Source organism: Falco peregrinus, chromosome 8 (genome assembly GCF_023634155.1).
Source record: "Falco peregrinus isolate bFalPer1 chromosome 8, bFalPer1.pri, whole genome shotgun sequence".
Classification (NCBI taxonomy): Eukaryota; Metazoa; Chordata; class Aves; order Falconiformes; family Falconidae; genus Falco; species Falco peregrinus.
Window position 1 is genome coordinate 2398314 of NC_073728.1, and position 15651 is coordinate 2413964.

Below are 15651 nucleotides of genomic sequence, written 5' to 3' on the forward strand. Positions count from 1 at the left end.
TCTTACTACTTCCATTTGTGTGGTAAAACTTAATTTGTGCTGCACAGACATGTAATGGTTCAGCCTACATAGAGATTCATGAACTCATATGGTTAAATCTTAAGGACTAGGTAAAATGCCTCCAAATTACCTGTAGTTCAGCTAAGTGGAGAAAATTACCTGTATTTACCACATGGACTTAAATTATTCGCTATCATAGCAATCAGTCTCACAAAGACTTCTTTAACTGTGACTTCGTCATTCATAATTCATTGAATCCTTTACAGAATCATCTTATGTTTAGCAATTACTGTTCGAAAGTTACATGGAGAAGTGAATTTTAAACCATTATAGTTATGTTCTTGTAACTCCTCCTTATGGGCACACTTTTGGCAATGTAACATGCTTTCTATTGCATTAAGAAGTTTAGAGCACTTGGTTTTGTTGACAGGTAGAGCATTTCTTGTTCATTTATAAAATTAGTGCCTTGTGAAAGACAATAATAAGCAATGTAGTTTATCCTTCTGACCAGTACCTGTTATCTCAAACGGTCTAAAACATTAAATCTTTCTTCGCTACAGAGAACTTATTTCTAAATTAATATTTAGAATATTTTAAACTGACATTTTATTAGCCTTTTTGAAAAATTGGTCTTGCTTATGCATTGTTATTGCCCTTGCCCTTTAGACCTATTAATTCAGTTTTATAAATTAACAAAGCCTTGAAATATATAAATTAATTTTCAAAAGGAAGTGAAATATGGTATTTGCCTACCTTCTGCATGTATGGCTACAAAAATGGCGATTTTTTCTTTATATTCTTACAGTAAACTCTTGAAGATCGCAGCCAAAGTTCCACTCCCTTTGTCTGTTGCAATGTTGGCCTTTGGACGAATGCATTTATACAAAGTACCACACTTTGTAACGTTTTCTCTTCTTCTACATGTGCTGTGTTGTATTGTGTAATGTTCATTATGCATACGAAGAACAGTGCAGCCTAGAAACTTAACACTGGAGATGGGGAAAAACTCAACAAAGAAAGGCCTAGATTAATATCATCAGTAGTTTACATTGTGTGGGAAAGAAGACAGAACTGTGAATACTTTGAGAAGTTCATGGTTCTGTTCGTGTTGCTTAGAAAGATTTCATGGTGTTTATTTCCTGACTGTGAAACTCTGTGTGTGTGTGTGTAAGCACATAAATCATATCAGTGTAACATCTCAATCTGTTTGCCTTGTAGACACTTCAATTTTTCACTATACTTCTCTGTTGAAACAGACTTTTTTTTTTTCCCACGCAGTATGCCATACGGTGCGTATGTTCTGAACTTGCATTTCTTGCAGGTCTAAATTATGCTGGTTAAAACTCAATACGTTTCAAGCACACTGTGACTATCACAATAACTCCACAGCCACGTATACTTTTAATTATTTTATGCTACATTTGAAAGCTGCCACAGTTGTGTCTAGACAAACTAGAATGTACTGCTTATATAGAATTGTTATTTCTATCAAATCATTTGTTCAATCAGTGTGAGCTGAACATTTTTGAGATTATTGAAAGTCTTACACATTTTACTTTTTGTGAGAGTGAGAAAACAACAATAATCTGTGTAGCTTTCTATTCAGGAAGGATACCAGCAGATTCATAAACAATTTGCTGTAATGTTGTTTTAAAACATTGTCAGATTTCTCTGGAATTTTCTCAATTCTGAAACTACTTCTTGGACCTTGTCCATATGTAGAAGCTAGCAAACGATGTATGGTGTTGTGAGTTTACAGTGCAGCTGCTGTATCGCACTATATCCAAGTAGGCAAGGCAGGTTTTTTTTCCTATTGTAGACAGAGAATCAACAGTCTCATAATAGATATCCATACATGAAATTAATATGGAATAGTTACAACACTGTAAATTCATGCCCTGCCACACAGGGCTAACTTCCTCACATGGACAAACTCTTAGTAATAGTGGGAAATACTGACCATCATTATTAGCTCTGTATAAAGTATTATCTTAGTGCCTAGATGCTACAGTGACTGCCATTTATAATAAAGCCTAAAATACCTATGTGCAAGGAATTCTGTCCCCTGGGTATGTGTTTTGCCAACAGAAGAAATCTCAGTAGCCGTTAGGTTAAGATGATCTATTGATTCTGTGTAGAGATGAGCCTACTACTTGCTTCTGTGTTAGCTCTCTCCACTCTGTCCAAGATACCTGTTATCTTCATATGAAAATACTAGACCAGCTTAATCATCTTATATGAATACTAGGAGGAAATCTGCTACCCACAGTCAAAGTATATTCTTGATATATAGCAGTACAGCTAGCCTGACCCATTAATTTTATCGTATCTCATTAATCTTGCCTGAAGTGCCTCAGTTAGTTCTAGCGCGTTGTTAGGGTCAATTAAATTGAGCTGGCTGGAAGGCTTCATTCACACAGTGACTTTCTGAAATGAAGGACAGATGTGAAGTAAGCACGTGTTTTGTCGTCTTGTATCTAAGTCAGCAGTTGAAGTTATCACCGAGTCACTAAAACTGCTTTAACTGAGTAAGACTATTGTAGTTAACCAAACCACTGTCGCTGCTATCAGTAATCTATATGCTGGCGTTCTAAGTCTTCACCTTTTCTAAAAAAAAAAAGGTTCAATTATACACAGTGTTTGTAAATCAGAAGTTACTTGAATAGATTATATCATGATACTTTCTAATCAAGTGTATGCTACAGTATGTGTATATAAGAATTTGTGTGTCTAAATATACTTGTAGCTAAATCTACCAGTTGGTTTAACCTAAAAATTGCTGTCCAGACACAGAAGAATAGTTTCTCTACTTCCAAATGGCTGTGAATGAAAGATGGTGGCAGAACTGCATGGGGGCTGTAAAAGTCCGTCTGTGAGATGTGCAGGGTCTGATTTCTGTGGAAGATAATGTTCCTTGGCCTTCGTGGTCCTTTTGGCTTACTACTGTCTGTAACTTCTGATTTTGTTTTGCTATCTTAATGGGCTCTTTATGCACAAATCCATTTGTTGGAGGTGTTGATGGAATAAAATAATAATCAGAATAAGGAGAGCAAACAGTCTCTGCATGTAGTAGCTTCCAAAATCTGCCATAATGTGAAACTTTACTGAATTACAGCAGCATAGAATAACACCAATTTTTTTCATTTAATGCTATTTTTAAAGCTGGGAATTGTATTGATAGTTGTTACCACCTTTCAAGAAATAGGTTACAGAATCTTGCATATATTGCTACCTGATTTTCAAGTTGGAGGTAGGAATCAATATAATCCTGAGTCTGGGATCCCGGATGACAGAATTTCTCACATTTCCCTCGAGGCTGCTTTTTTCCGAGATGGTTTGCCTTCACTGGGGAAAGGAGGGGAAAGCCTTACGGCTGCTTTGGATTTACATGCATTCTGTGTCACTTGCTAGATGAAAACTGTTCTGTGTTGCACGTCTGGGTTTTGCAGTGATTGTGGACTCTGTAACCTCAGCTGTTTGAGACATTAGGTGTCTTAATCCCAACTAGATTTTTTATATAATCAGTGAAGGGGGACAGGATGAGAACAAGTCCAGAGAATGATTTGTCCCGTTCTAAGAGAGGATGAATAATCCCGCTTGCTATTCTGAAAAGGATAAGATTATTTTTTTTAACAGCCTACAATTGTTTTTCAGGTAAAATACAATGATAGTTTTGTTACTTTTCCAGAAGAGGCTTCTGTTACGAGAATCTCTAGTTCTGCCACTGTTCACAATTGCAATCCCAGCAGAAACATAGGCTAACCCAGTATAAATACTTTTAATTGTGTGTATGAGGAAGTGTAAATATTACTGAAATATCCTTTATTATGAATAAGCTACATCTATAAAACAGCTTTTGGCAAATATATTCTAACGTCTTTTAATAACTTCAACTAAATTAAAATTCCAGTTTATTCTTCAAATTGTAGGTTACCTAGGCTGTGTTGGGAGGGGCTCCAAGACACAAATTAACTTGTAACAGATTAGATCTCTGCTTTAAAAGGGAAGATTTCTATTAACATGCAGACCCAAATTCTGTCATTCTCTACTTTTTCAGAAGTGGAGGTACTGATTTGGCAAAAATACTGTTCTTTATCCATGTGAAAGTTCACCACATTCAGATGGAAATTATGCCACATAATCAAGCCTTTAGGTTGAGATTAAGCCACCATTTTTTGGCTTGTACCTCAGGATGCATTCAAAATAAGAACTATTTGTGTGGCTCTTTTCTAATTTTCTTTTTTTTATAAGCTATCAGAAACAGAATAAGAAAATAGGGTAAGAACTTAAAGAACCAAATGTCACTAATTTTAGGTACGGCATATCTGTACAGCAGAATCTTTCTTTGGCAGGGGCAGGGGGAGATTTAATGGAAGCTTTTAGCGACGTCTCTGTACCTTGAATTGCTCTTGAGGTCTATAATCTTTTCTGGTTGATATGATCAAACGTGTTCCTCATAGTCTTATCATGCTGCAATCATAATAGCTACACCTGTAGCTAACAGTTCATAAAAGGTCTGTATCTGGTAAGGAAAAACTGTTACCTCTTAACTGGCATTACCAAATGTACCTTGAAACTGAATGAATGGGTGTTGTCCAAAGGTGGTATTTTCTGTTTTGATTTAAAAGTTGGTTGCCGTATGTCATGTTTCAGCATCCTGTTAAAAGGATTGGGGTTTGGAGTTTTGATTGTGGTTTTGTTTGTTTTGTTTTAAAAAAAAATATTGCAGTACCTGGAATTTAAGTTAGTATTATTTCTAATATTTAGAGTTCTGCTCTGATTTGGGTTTCGAATAGAGCTGATACATTTAGTCATTCATTCCAAAATATGACCTTGCTAAGTTTTAAAACAAACAAATAACACAACAAAACCCTAAACAATGTAGTAGTCATGTGTTGCAGAAGACATAGAGGCTGCCTGTATGTCTAAGTGAACTTTTCAACTATAACCTAATTGGGCTACCTTTAATGTCAACATTAAAAAAAAAAAAGATGAAATGTATTGATGCTTAAAAAAACCCAAAAGCATTGTTGCTTATGTCAGTATTTGGCATGAAGTCTAGTTTTCCATGTGTTTGCCAGTAACAGGTTATGAACTTGTTACTTGACTTTTTTCTGAAATCTGATACTTCTGCTTCTAAGCTTTGATAGGAGAGAATAAAGTTGATCGTGTGCTGTGAATAAATGTAAACATCTGAGAAGCTTTCATTTGATCAAGTTTATTTCAATACTGATAAGTGTGTTTAGACTCTTGTCTTACTGATGCTGAGAAAAACCCAGCCATTTACAGACCTTCAATACTCTTGAGTTACTGAATATGTTTTTAGAAGTGGTTAAAGTGTCTGTACAATAATTGCACTGCTGTTTTAAGTCACTAAGCTACCAGAAAATTTTTAGCTGTAAAAGAAACTAAATTTTTAATGCTTACTTTCCATTTCGTGATCAATGTTAGTCGCTTAATTTACAGCTTTGACTTTTTACATCTCTCTGGGAGACAATCAAGCTAGGTTTTATAAGCACTTAGCACTGTACTGGAAAAGGTTTTAAAACTTGCATCGCTGTTCCTTTAGGGGAGACCTGCTTTTGTCACCAAAGCTACATGCTGCTCTCTTATACCTCTGGAAATGTGTGCCAATGAATGACAACTGAAAACAGATTCATTTTTATGTTGAAGTAAAATGGGGTTTTGACCTTTTTTTAGAGCCAGAACTTTAAGCTAGTATTCATAATAGAAACCTTAAAATCTCTAAAAGCTTATTTGAAAACCTTTTAAAAATATTTTAATTTTCTGATGTATATTCTTATTTACAGAAGAATGTATTTAAAGCTTTTAATCGGCTCATTTATTTTAAAGCCTAAATAAAATACATAAATTTCATCTTGTTATTAAACATTACTGCTTTTAAAAGTAAATTTTAAGCACTTAAGGAGACAACTCTATAGCCCTTACTTAAGCAAATCTGCGCAGCACCTCAGTTTTTCAAGTATCTAAGCACATAGCTGCCTTGAATATGTGCTTATTGCCTTGTAGCACAGAAACCTGAGTCAAAGCTGTGACGTTTCGACTTCAATTTTGCTTAAGATTTAGGGTCTCATTCTGCATTCTTAAATACTCACACTGTCATAAACAAATCTTGTGAGCGTGGCCTCTGTGCGGTTATTGGCAGGTTGCGGTTTCTGTAGGAAGCGGTGTGGTATCGGAGAGTTTTGTGTCTATGTAGGTCGGGAGTGGCGCGTGCAAGCTTGTTTTGCCACACAGCATTCCAGTTCCTCCTTCCATACACAGGTATCCTTGGTTTGCGGTGTCCTGCCGCTGTCGTACTAAACGGAACGTTCGCAGGAACAGTGACTGCCCGAGTGAAGTTAAACAGCGGCTGCCTTGCACACTGTTGTGCTATTGCAGTTTTGCATGTTTGTTGAAATACCAGCAAAGACACTTTTTCCCCCTCTGACTTAAATAATTTCAGGGCATATATATTAAGTATTGAACATGCAAGTGTGTTGATTTTTAGTTTTATAAAATGTTAAGTGCACTATTTGGGGACCAGTTCAGGCTTCAGTTATTTTCCACTTAAGTCATTTCAGACTGCAGCACCTGACAACTTAAATATTTTACAGAAGTCTACAAGTAGTTAGACATGACATGTATAATTAGAGTGCCAGACCAAAACTGACATGTGAAATTATCCACTGTGACTTTAAACTTGTAGCTTTCTAGAGCAAAAAAAAAATTAAAAATACTGTGCCTTAAACCAGTTAATTAATACACTTTAATACACTTTAGCTGTAGCCTGTGGACTTCTGTAGCCTTACATTTGATTTTTGAAGTTGACCAAATATGTGTGTGGATCATACTGAAACTTGGTTTGGGGAAAATACTGTAAAAAAAATTTTGACCCCCTTTTTACACATACAGAAATGAAGATTTATGACAAGTAACAGTATATTTGTGGTTTGGAATCACACCAACCAAAGTCCAAAAGTTATAGCTGAATTAATTTCTCAAGTCTTTCCATTGTGACTAAAAGAAAAATAAGGAAGGAAAACTAGTCTTATATCTGTCTCGACTTGGAAGTGTGTGAGTCAAATTTTTTTTTTTTTAGGAAATGTTGTTCTTTAATTTCTTCAAAATAAAAACCAAAATTCTCTAATTGTAATTTAAGCAAAATATTGTATTTAAGCCATTGAGTATCAATATTTATGCCAGCGTGAGAAGAAAACTGAATGGGGGTGGGATTGGTTAGTTCTATTAAAGGTCCAGAAGTTTTGAATAATGGACTTCACTTTTTTTTGAAAAATATTCATATCTAAAACTCTGAAAGGTTTTAGGGGGGGGGGAGGTCTATACCTTCTGTTCTTCTCAGTTCATTAAAGAAAACCAGAAATAGTCACGATCTTAAAATCTTGGTTTGATATAGTATAAGGATTTCTTAAGTATATTTTTGAATACAAAGAGCAGCCACTGGCTTTCCTTATGTGTCTCTGCAGGATTCTTTGTATGTTTTGAACAAATCTTCCCAAATTGTGACTTTTTTCCTCCCAGTATTAGTACCGTGTAACACTGAATCTTGAATAAAGATGCCATCTCAAAGCTTCTCATTGGACTCTGGATATTTAGATATGCACACAAAGTCACTGCATGTCAGATATCCAAGTAATTGTTTGAAGCAATACAAATCAAAGTTATTAACCTTTTATTGAGAACTAACTTGAATGTGGCTACTACAATGCTGCTGACACTGTGGCACAACAGATAACAGGCAGGTTTTGTGTCTTCCCTGTTACTTCTGTATGCTAGTTTAGGATTTATAAAATCTCTCATTCTGGTGACCTAACTTCTTTCTTTTGTGATGATGTTGTTTCAGTAATCCTAGCCATTGCTAATTTCCTAGCTACAGGAATATTCTAGTATTAACATCACTGAGAGAGCAGAACTACCTTTAAGGCTTTTATGTATTATGATTAGTCTAGAAAAACTGTAACCTAGGTTTAGTAACTTGACTCCCTACTTGGCTTTTAATTGTTTTTCCAAGCACAAAGACAGAATAATGCTGGCCAAAATACCTGTTTTGGGTAATGAGGTGTGTGTGCACACTGGTTTTTTGTTTTGTTTTAAGAGGACTTAAAACTTTGAAGAACACATGTAATTTTGGAGAAAATCTATTGCTTCACAAGCAACTGGGTTTACATGTTTTTAACTTCCTCTTTTTCACTTCTTACAGAGCTAGTGTAAATCTGGTGTTGTAGGTGGAGCTAACTCTACAAGAGATGTTGACGGGGTCTTACCGAGAAGTTTGACTAATGCTATAATAAATTATTGTCCTTATTAAAATGCTTATAACTGAATTCTCAGATACAGGTCATGCAATATGCAATAAGCTTTCGCAAAGGTCTTGTCTTGTGAGATGCTGAGAAACTTTGGAGAATAGGTATCTTCAGCTAATGTTGAAATTGCTGAAATCTCAGAATCTTTTAAAACCGTGCTTTTAGATACTGGTACTTTTTTGTTGAAGTAGAGGGCAACTTGAGTGGGAGCTACTCTGGGGTGTTTGTATTCTGTTTGATGGTTTCCCTGTCTTCAGTATATGCTTCACTTTTTTTTTTTTTTTTTTTTTTTTTTTTAAAACCTAAGCATGCATGACTTAGAGTACACTGTATAGCATATGCTTTGTTAAATAAACACTTCTGTATACTTTTGTATGGTGTTCTAACATGGTTGCATTATACAAATGGTTGTAATTCACAAGAAGTGCCACTTACTGGTCATACTCTGTAGAGTGTTGTGAATGTTACTTGTACTTCTGTTGTACAAACACGCTAATGAGTGTCGTGATGAATGTTTGCCTTTTGTCTTTGCTCAGGTACTCATGTGGAGCAGTTTGGTGCTTTTCCTTCTGACTTGTAATACTTGGGATTCTAAGCAGAAAATAAAACTAGTGAACAAAAGTGTTGTGGTTAGAGCAGTATTTTAAATAACAGACACTTTTTTTTTCCCCATCTTAAATGCAATAAAGATCATACTTGAGGAAGATTCTCTCAATATCTTGAGTCGCGTACCTTAGGCTGCTATACCTGCCTTACTATCATGAATGGGAAATGCAATAAAATGGAAAAGTTTGGTGAATAATATAGTTTATACAGAGCATCATGTATAAAAACTGTCCTCAGCTAAACTAATCTGGTTTAAATTTTTACCTTTTTGAAGTAACTTGCGTGAAACTGAACAAATGACGCTATGAGCATTTTCAGCTTCAGTGCAATTTAATTCAAACATATGGATATTACTTACTGTGCCATAAGGGCTATATAATTAGTATAGCCACTTTCAAAAGATTCGGTTTACTGAAGACGTGTGTCTACATACCTACTTTGTCAAGAAAACCTAGTGCTTAAATTTGGCTGCATTAAAAAGGCAGCACACTAGCTTGGAAAACATTTGTTAAACTAGTTACTGTCCTCAAAGGAGGATGCAATTTTGTTCCAATAGTGTAACTATACTAATAATATTTGAGTATGACTCTGTTGCAGTTACATTTGACTTTCACTGAAGGAAAGAGCTATAATGAAATTATTTAACAAAAAAAACCCAAACAAAAAAACACCAAACCCCACACATTAAAATGAGCACTAAATCTAACCAGACTTTTCACTCAGTTTCTCAAACACTTTTAGCTCAGGAAGCAACAATACAAATTTGTAGGCTTTTGTTTTTAAGAGGGCTCACAGAAAATATAAGCTGATTGAGTATCTTGCATATCTGCATGCTTCGTCAGTCAAACCAAACTCTCTAAATTCTTGCAGTAATAGAATTTGTTTCAAATTTACAGATTTCTTTGCTATGTTTTACTAGCATATATTCCCCCTCCCCCTTTTTTTTTTCTTTCAAAATAAAAGTAATAAAAGAATTGGAGCAGGTGTGTGTGTGTGTAAGAAAACCACCTGCTGTTCTGGCCTTTTTTTTACCTTTTTTTAAAGCTAATTAAAGAACTAAAATCTAATCCCAAGCCTTTTCCCTTTCCTGTCACTTCCTCTAGTGGAACGTATTTCTACTTCTGGTTGACTTAGAAGGTAAATTACACACAAAATTAAAGTAGAAATAAGTATCTACCTAGAAAATCAACAAAGTTCCCTTGCACTGGGGCCTGCCTTTTTATAAGTTCTTCTGTTGCTGCTGCTGTTCTGGTTCTTGGGTCTACTCACTGGAAGTTGTCTATTATGAAAAGTAATTGATGGCTTTTCATGGATTTTTCTCTTGTGTACATGTGATTTTATTTTTTTTTTAATTCCAAGTCTGTAGAATAACATGCAAGCTGGATAAATTGACTTGTGTTTTTATATGTTACTGCAGTTATGAAAATAATACTGCTAGGATTTTGTTTAGTGTGTGGTTAGTGAAGTTTGGATGTTCACAACTTTGCCTGCCTGGAAGGGTGGTGTTATGGTTTTGGTTTGCTTTCAAAGTTTAAACAAAAGACAGACATAAAGCTTCTAGTCAGAAATAAACATCTATAATCTGGAATAAGTTAATGGCCAAAAATCTTTAGTTTAAACATGTCTATTTAGAGCTCTACTTTATGTGATACTAACTGAAGTATCATCTAAATAGTGGAGAGAAGACTGTAATGAAATCTTAAGCAAAAAATCTGAGCAGCTGTTAGATGAAGAATGCTATGAAATAAAGCCCAGGTTAATTAGCATAGCCCTCTTTGCAGTCTTTGTCTCAGTTTCTAGTCTGATGGGAAGATACTGCCTGCCAATAAAGTCAGGGTAGGAAAGCAACACTCCCATTAAAACGTTATGGTTTTGGACCTTGAAACAGACCTTAAATTGCCCTCTCTCTCTCCAGCATCCAGAAAATTATATACCTCATCTTACTCAAAAACCATTCAACCAGCTATAGTTATCTGCTAGTCACCATGCCGGAGATATGGCTAACTAATTTTCATTAAAAGTAATATTTTGATAAAACTCTTTTATCTCTACTGGGATTTGTTTTTAACGTGCTATATGCTTACCAGCGATTTTCTGCAACATGGATTAGGGAGGAGGAATTTGCACTGCGCTGTTCGATAGCAACAGGTCTTAATACTCTTAAGGATGAAATTCTCAAGGGTCTTTATGTCATGGATGGAAATGGAATCATTACTGTATTTTTGAACTCCTGCTAACGTCATTGACACCCACCTACAGTCCACTAGAAATATAAGTGCAGAGATCGGTTTGTTCGCAGATTACAAGGAGACTAACCAAGAAGGGGCAAGCCAGAGCCAAATTCACTGGTAAGCTTTATTTTAAAGAACGTGAAAGGGAGAATTATTTTTTTTCTTTTTTTTTTTGCCTTCAATCAAGTTTTGAAATGGGTCTTTAGTTTATTATGCCAGGTTGTATTATTATTGCACTTATTAATATATGTAGTACCATTTAATTTCATGCAATTTAAAAAATGGAGCTATCTGGATCTCAAGCCATATTTTTGCATTCTCCTTGGAGCGCACAAAGATCTGATGCTGTAACTGATTAGCCAATGAAAATGGCTGCGTGTAGTAACAACTCTAAATTTACAAATGTAAATATTTTGTGTTAAATGTCATACTAGTCCCTCCCAAAAATAAAACCCAGTGTCTAGGAATAGCTTTGGTATGGGAAACAATTCTTTAGAATAATTTGTTCTACCTTAATGTACTAGGAAAACAAAAAAAAGTCGCTAGCGCACAGGTGTAACCCGCAGGAGGCAGGTCTTCCTTGCCACACACAAATTATTTCCAGCACTCCACTGGATTGTCATGCTTGCTCTGTTTGTTACCAGTGACAGCTCTGTAGAACTTAAGGAGTCTGGTTCATTGTCCTTCTTGCAGATAGTCTGTTATCTCTTCAACATGTGGAAAGTGGTGCTCCTGGGTCTGTACACAGTATTGGCTGTGAGAGGGCTGGCAAAGGGTGCTCCTTTCCAACCAGAAGAAAAATGGAAGCCTCTAGATAACCCTAGAAACAGAGACCTGGTAAGGAAATGCTGCAAGAAAGATAGCCTACGTTTTGTGTGGGGGTTTTATTTTCCATCATGAGAATTTCTGTCTTCTAAATTTAAAGGTAAGAGAGGTAAGAGTGGTCCTTTAAGTGCAGCATTAGTAACCGCGCCCTTTGTATAGTCAATAACCACAGCTGGATGAGCATTCCTCAGTCAAGATGTACCCCTTAACTGAAAAAAATTTCTCAGTCTGCAGTAATGTATAAAACTTCCTTCTGTCTCCATCCAGCAGCTTTAGGTTTTTAAAAAGGCATTTTGATTACACAACCACTTGTTGTATGAAACAGAAGAGGAGTGAGTATTCCATTTCTCTCCAGGGTGTACTCTGTTAATTGCATGTTGTTTTGTCTTCTGGGAGTACAAGTTCACATCTGACACATTGTCATGAATCGTGGCTAAAGATCTGAGAGTTCATTACAGCTAAGAAAATACCATTAAGAGAACATTTGCAAGACCTTATAAGAAATTTGCGAAGGAAAAAACCCCAGTTTCCCACAACTCTTCACCACTGTTTTAAGAACCATTAATTTCTACTTTTGAGCAATCTGAGAGGCCAGTTCAAATCAATTGCCCACTGTTGCTAACTCTTTAGAGAACATGTCTCTTAGAGAAACACGTAACAGAACTCTGCAAGGGTTTTGCTGTGCCTGTTTTATAAGGAGTAAAGTTTAAATCCTCTGTGGTTCAGTGGGGAGCATCGGTGATGAGTAAACAGTTGGATGCTGTGGACACGTCTGGCTGGAGCAGATATGTCTGAATTATTTTGCCTATATTGTACCAGTTTATGATCAAAATAGAGGATTTCATCCCACACAGGAACAAATATTACACCTACTTTTTGTCAGTAGAAATTATTAATCTCTCTTTGGCATGCTCTGTTTTCACATATGCAATATGTTCAGTTTTTCAGAACGCTCCAGGCTTATTTTTCGGGCAGGGGTCTCGATCTCAGAAAGTTTCCAGCGACTTTCACTATGAACAATGAAGGACCGAGGCCCGTCATGTTCTACTCAGATCCTATTGCTTCTGCGTTTGCAGATTATGAAGAAAGGAAAAATTCTTTTCCAAGTTATTTCAAAGGCTGAAAGATGCTGCTGACCAAGGTAAAAGAGGATGCTTTTTCCTCTAATGTTGTTACATGTAACCAAGTGAAAGATTTGGATTCAAGTGATTCTTACTTCTGTCTGAAGTATAAAAACAACTCCTTTTTCAGAAGAAATTAAAAATATAGTACCTTAACTCTTGTCTAAAGGTGGTTTAAAATTGTTGAGGTCGAGATTTATAAGGTATTTACTGCTTTGGTAAAATAACACATGGTGCTCGTGCAGACCTATGTAGACTATGCTTTTTTCTTTTTTCCTTTTTTCTTTTTCTCCCCTTTTTCATGTGGTGAAGAATTCTGAAAACATACAGATAATAGAGAACACAGGTTTTATTTAGGTACTTGGTATCAGTAAAATTATGAATTGAGACTAATGGTTTCCTGTCATGTATGTATATTAAGAAAATTAATTTAGACTTAAGATACTGCACTAACAAAGTATACGTTATCTTTTACATCTTTGTCTACTCATGCCGTTACCCTTTCCTACCACTAAAATTAAAGGTTGATAAAAGGATTGCACCTCTCTGTAAATATGAAATAAAGCGGGTCAAGTGTGCACCATTAGTAAATCCAGACAGCTACTTTATCTATGTATAACCATCCTCTGTAACAAATAAATCCTTTTATATCTCACTTTGAGAGCCAATGAGTACTGGGAATTCTGAGGCAAGATAAATCATTGTTATCTCCCATTTTTCAAATAGTTGGAGATTTCAGTAAGATTTGAATCTAAGCATTTTAAAAGAGATTAATTTGTAATCAATATTCACCTCAGGATTCTGAGCTCTGCCCTGCTCTCTGCCTGCTTAACCACATCTCGTTTTGTAACCTAAAGCACAGCTCTGCTATCCTTATCATCGTGAATCACGGCAAAGACCGCACCCAAATACTGACCCCAGGTTCTCTTTCTGCCACATTTTTGTGTCAGGGCAAAACCCAATCCCACCACACCTGGGCACGGTGCATGAGGCACGTGGAAAGGGCCGTTAGGAGGGGTGCTGTGCGGGCTGGCAGGGCTACAGCACCAGTGGAGCAAGTGCTTGTCGCTGGGCGCTCAGCGCGGTCACAGCGGCTCTCGGCGCGCAGAGCTGCTCCCGGAAGGGCTGCTGCGCCCGCGGGGCGGGGCTGTGCGCGGCTGCTGCCCGCGGGGCGGCCAATGCTGCTGGATTTGTCTCGCATACTCTTTGTTTTCCCCTTTTCCCCACTCCCCCCCCCCTTTTCCCCACTCCCCCCCCCCTTTTCCCCACTCCCCCCCCCCTTTTCCCCACTCCCCCCCCCCTTTTCCCCACTCCCCCCCCCCTTTTCCCCACTCCCCCCCCCTTTTCCCCACTCCCCCCCCCCCTTTTCCCCACTCCCCCCCCCCCTTTTCCCCACTCCCCCCCCCCCTTTTCCCCACTCCCCCCCCCCCCTTTTCCCCACTCCCCCCCCCTTTTCCCCACTCCCCCCCCCTTTTCCCCACTCCCCCCCCCTTTTCCCCACTCCCCCCCCCCTTTTCCCCACTCCCCCCCCCCTTTTCCCCACTCCCCCCCCCTTTTCCCCACTCCCCCCCCCTTTTCCCCACTCCCCCCCCTTTTCCCCACTCCCCCCCTTTCCCCTTTTTCTCTTCCCCCCCTTTCCCCCTTTTTCTCTTCCCCCCCTTTCCCCCTTTTTCTCTTCCCCCCCTTTCCCCTTTTTCTCTTCCCCCCCCGTTTCTTCCCCCTTCCCCCCCGTTTCTTCCCCCTTTTTCTTCCCTCTCTTCCCCCCCCGTTTTCTTCCCTCTCTTCCCCCCCCGTTTTCTTCCCTCTCTTCCCCCCCGTTTTCTTCCCTCTCTTCCCCCCCCCGTTTTCTTCCCTCTCTTCCCCCCCCCGTTTTCTTCCCTCTCTTCCCCCCCCCGTTTTCTTCCCTCTCTTCCCCCCCCCCGTTTTCTTCCCTCTCTTCCCCCCCCCGTTTTCTTCCCTCTCTTCCCCCCCCCGTTTTCTTCCCTCTCTTCCCCCCCCCGTTTTCTTCCCTCTCTTCCCCCCCCCCGTTTTCTTCCCTCTCTTCCCCCCCCCGTTTTCTTTCTTCCCCCTTTTTCCCTCCTCTCCTCTTTTTCAGGCACCAACTCTGGAGCTCCAGCCGGCCGCCCCCCGCCCCGCGCCCCCGCCCCCGGCTGTGCCCAGGCCCCCGCCTCCCTCGCCGCGCTGCTCCCGCCCCGGCACCCGCTGTCCCGCTGCCGCCCCCGCCCCGTGCCCAGCGGCGGGGGTCGGCCCGTGCGGGCCAAGGGGCAGCGCCCAGCGCGCTCAGCGCCGCCCCGTGTCTGTACCGCGCCGTGAATAAACGTCTCCCTTTGGGTTACCGGAACGAGGCCTCCTGAGGTGTTTTGCGCCGGTTCTGCCGACGTTCTGTTACCGGAAGGCTTCTGGTGCCCCGGGGCGGCGCGGCGGCCTCGGCCGGGCCCTGCCCGCGCCAGGGTGTGGTTCGTACGCTGCAACTGCGGCAGCCCCGGCGTCAGGGGGGACAGAGCCGGGCCGTACCGGGGCGCTCCCCCGCCGCGCAGCTCCTGG

At 39.1% G+C, this 15651-nt stretch overlaps 1 protein-coding gene and 1 long non-coding RNA gene across 6 annotated transcripts in view; one reads left to right on the forward strand and one right to left on the reverse strand.

Moving 5' to 3' along the window:
• PGAP1 (post-GPI attachment to proteins inositol deacylase 1) overlaps positions 1 to 6740 on the forward strand; it is a 38805-nt gene extending 32065 nt beyond the window's left edge. For all 4 annotated transcript variants that reach the window (XM_055811793.1, XM_055811794.1, XM_055811795.1 and 1 more), the window contains one exon: positions 806 to 6740. In XM_055811793.1, coding sequence (XP_055667768.1) covers positions 806 to 944 — 139 coding nt within the window. In that variant the 3' untranslated portion in view covers positions 945 to 6740. The remainder of the gene's footprint in view (positions 1 to 805) is intronic.
• A 3525-nt stretch (positions 6741 to 10265) lies between these two features.
• On the reverse strand, positions 10266 to 15591 carry LOC106112731 (uncharacterized). Of its 2 annotated transcripts, XR_008748376.1 has the most exons (3): positions 15444 to 15591; positions 13259 to 13423; positions 10266 to 11981 (listed from the first exon to the last, which is right to left on the reverse strand). It is a non-coding gene; the product is annotated as an uncharacterized LOC106112731 (long non-coding RNA). The 2 variants fall into 2 exon arrangements; XR_008748375.1 differs by having other exon boundaries at positions 10266 to 13423.
• Positions 15592 to 15651: the final 60 nt, after the last annotated feature.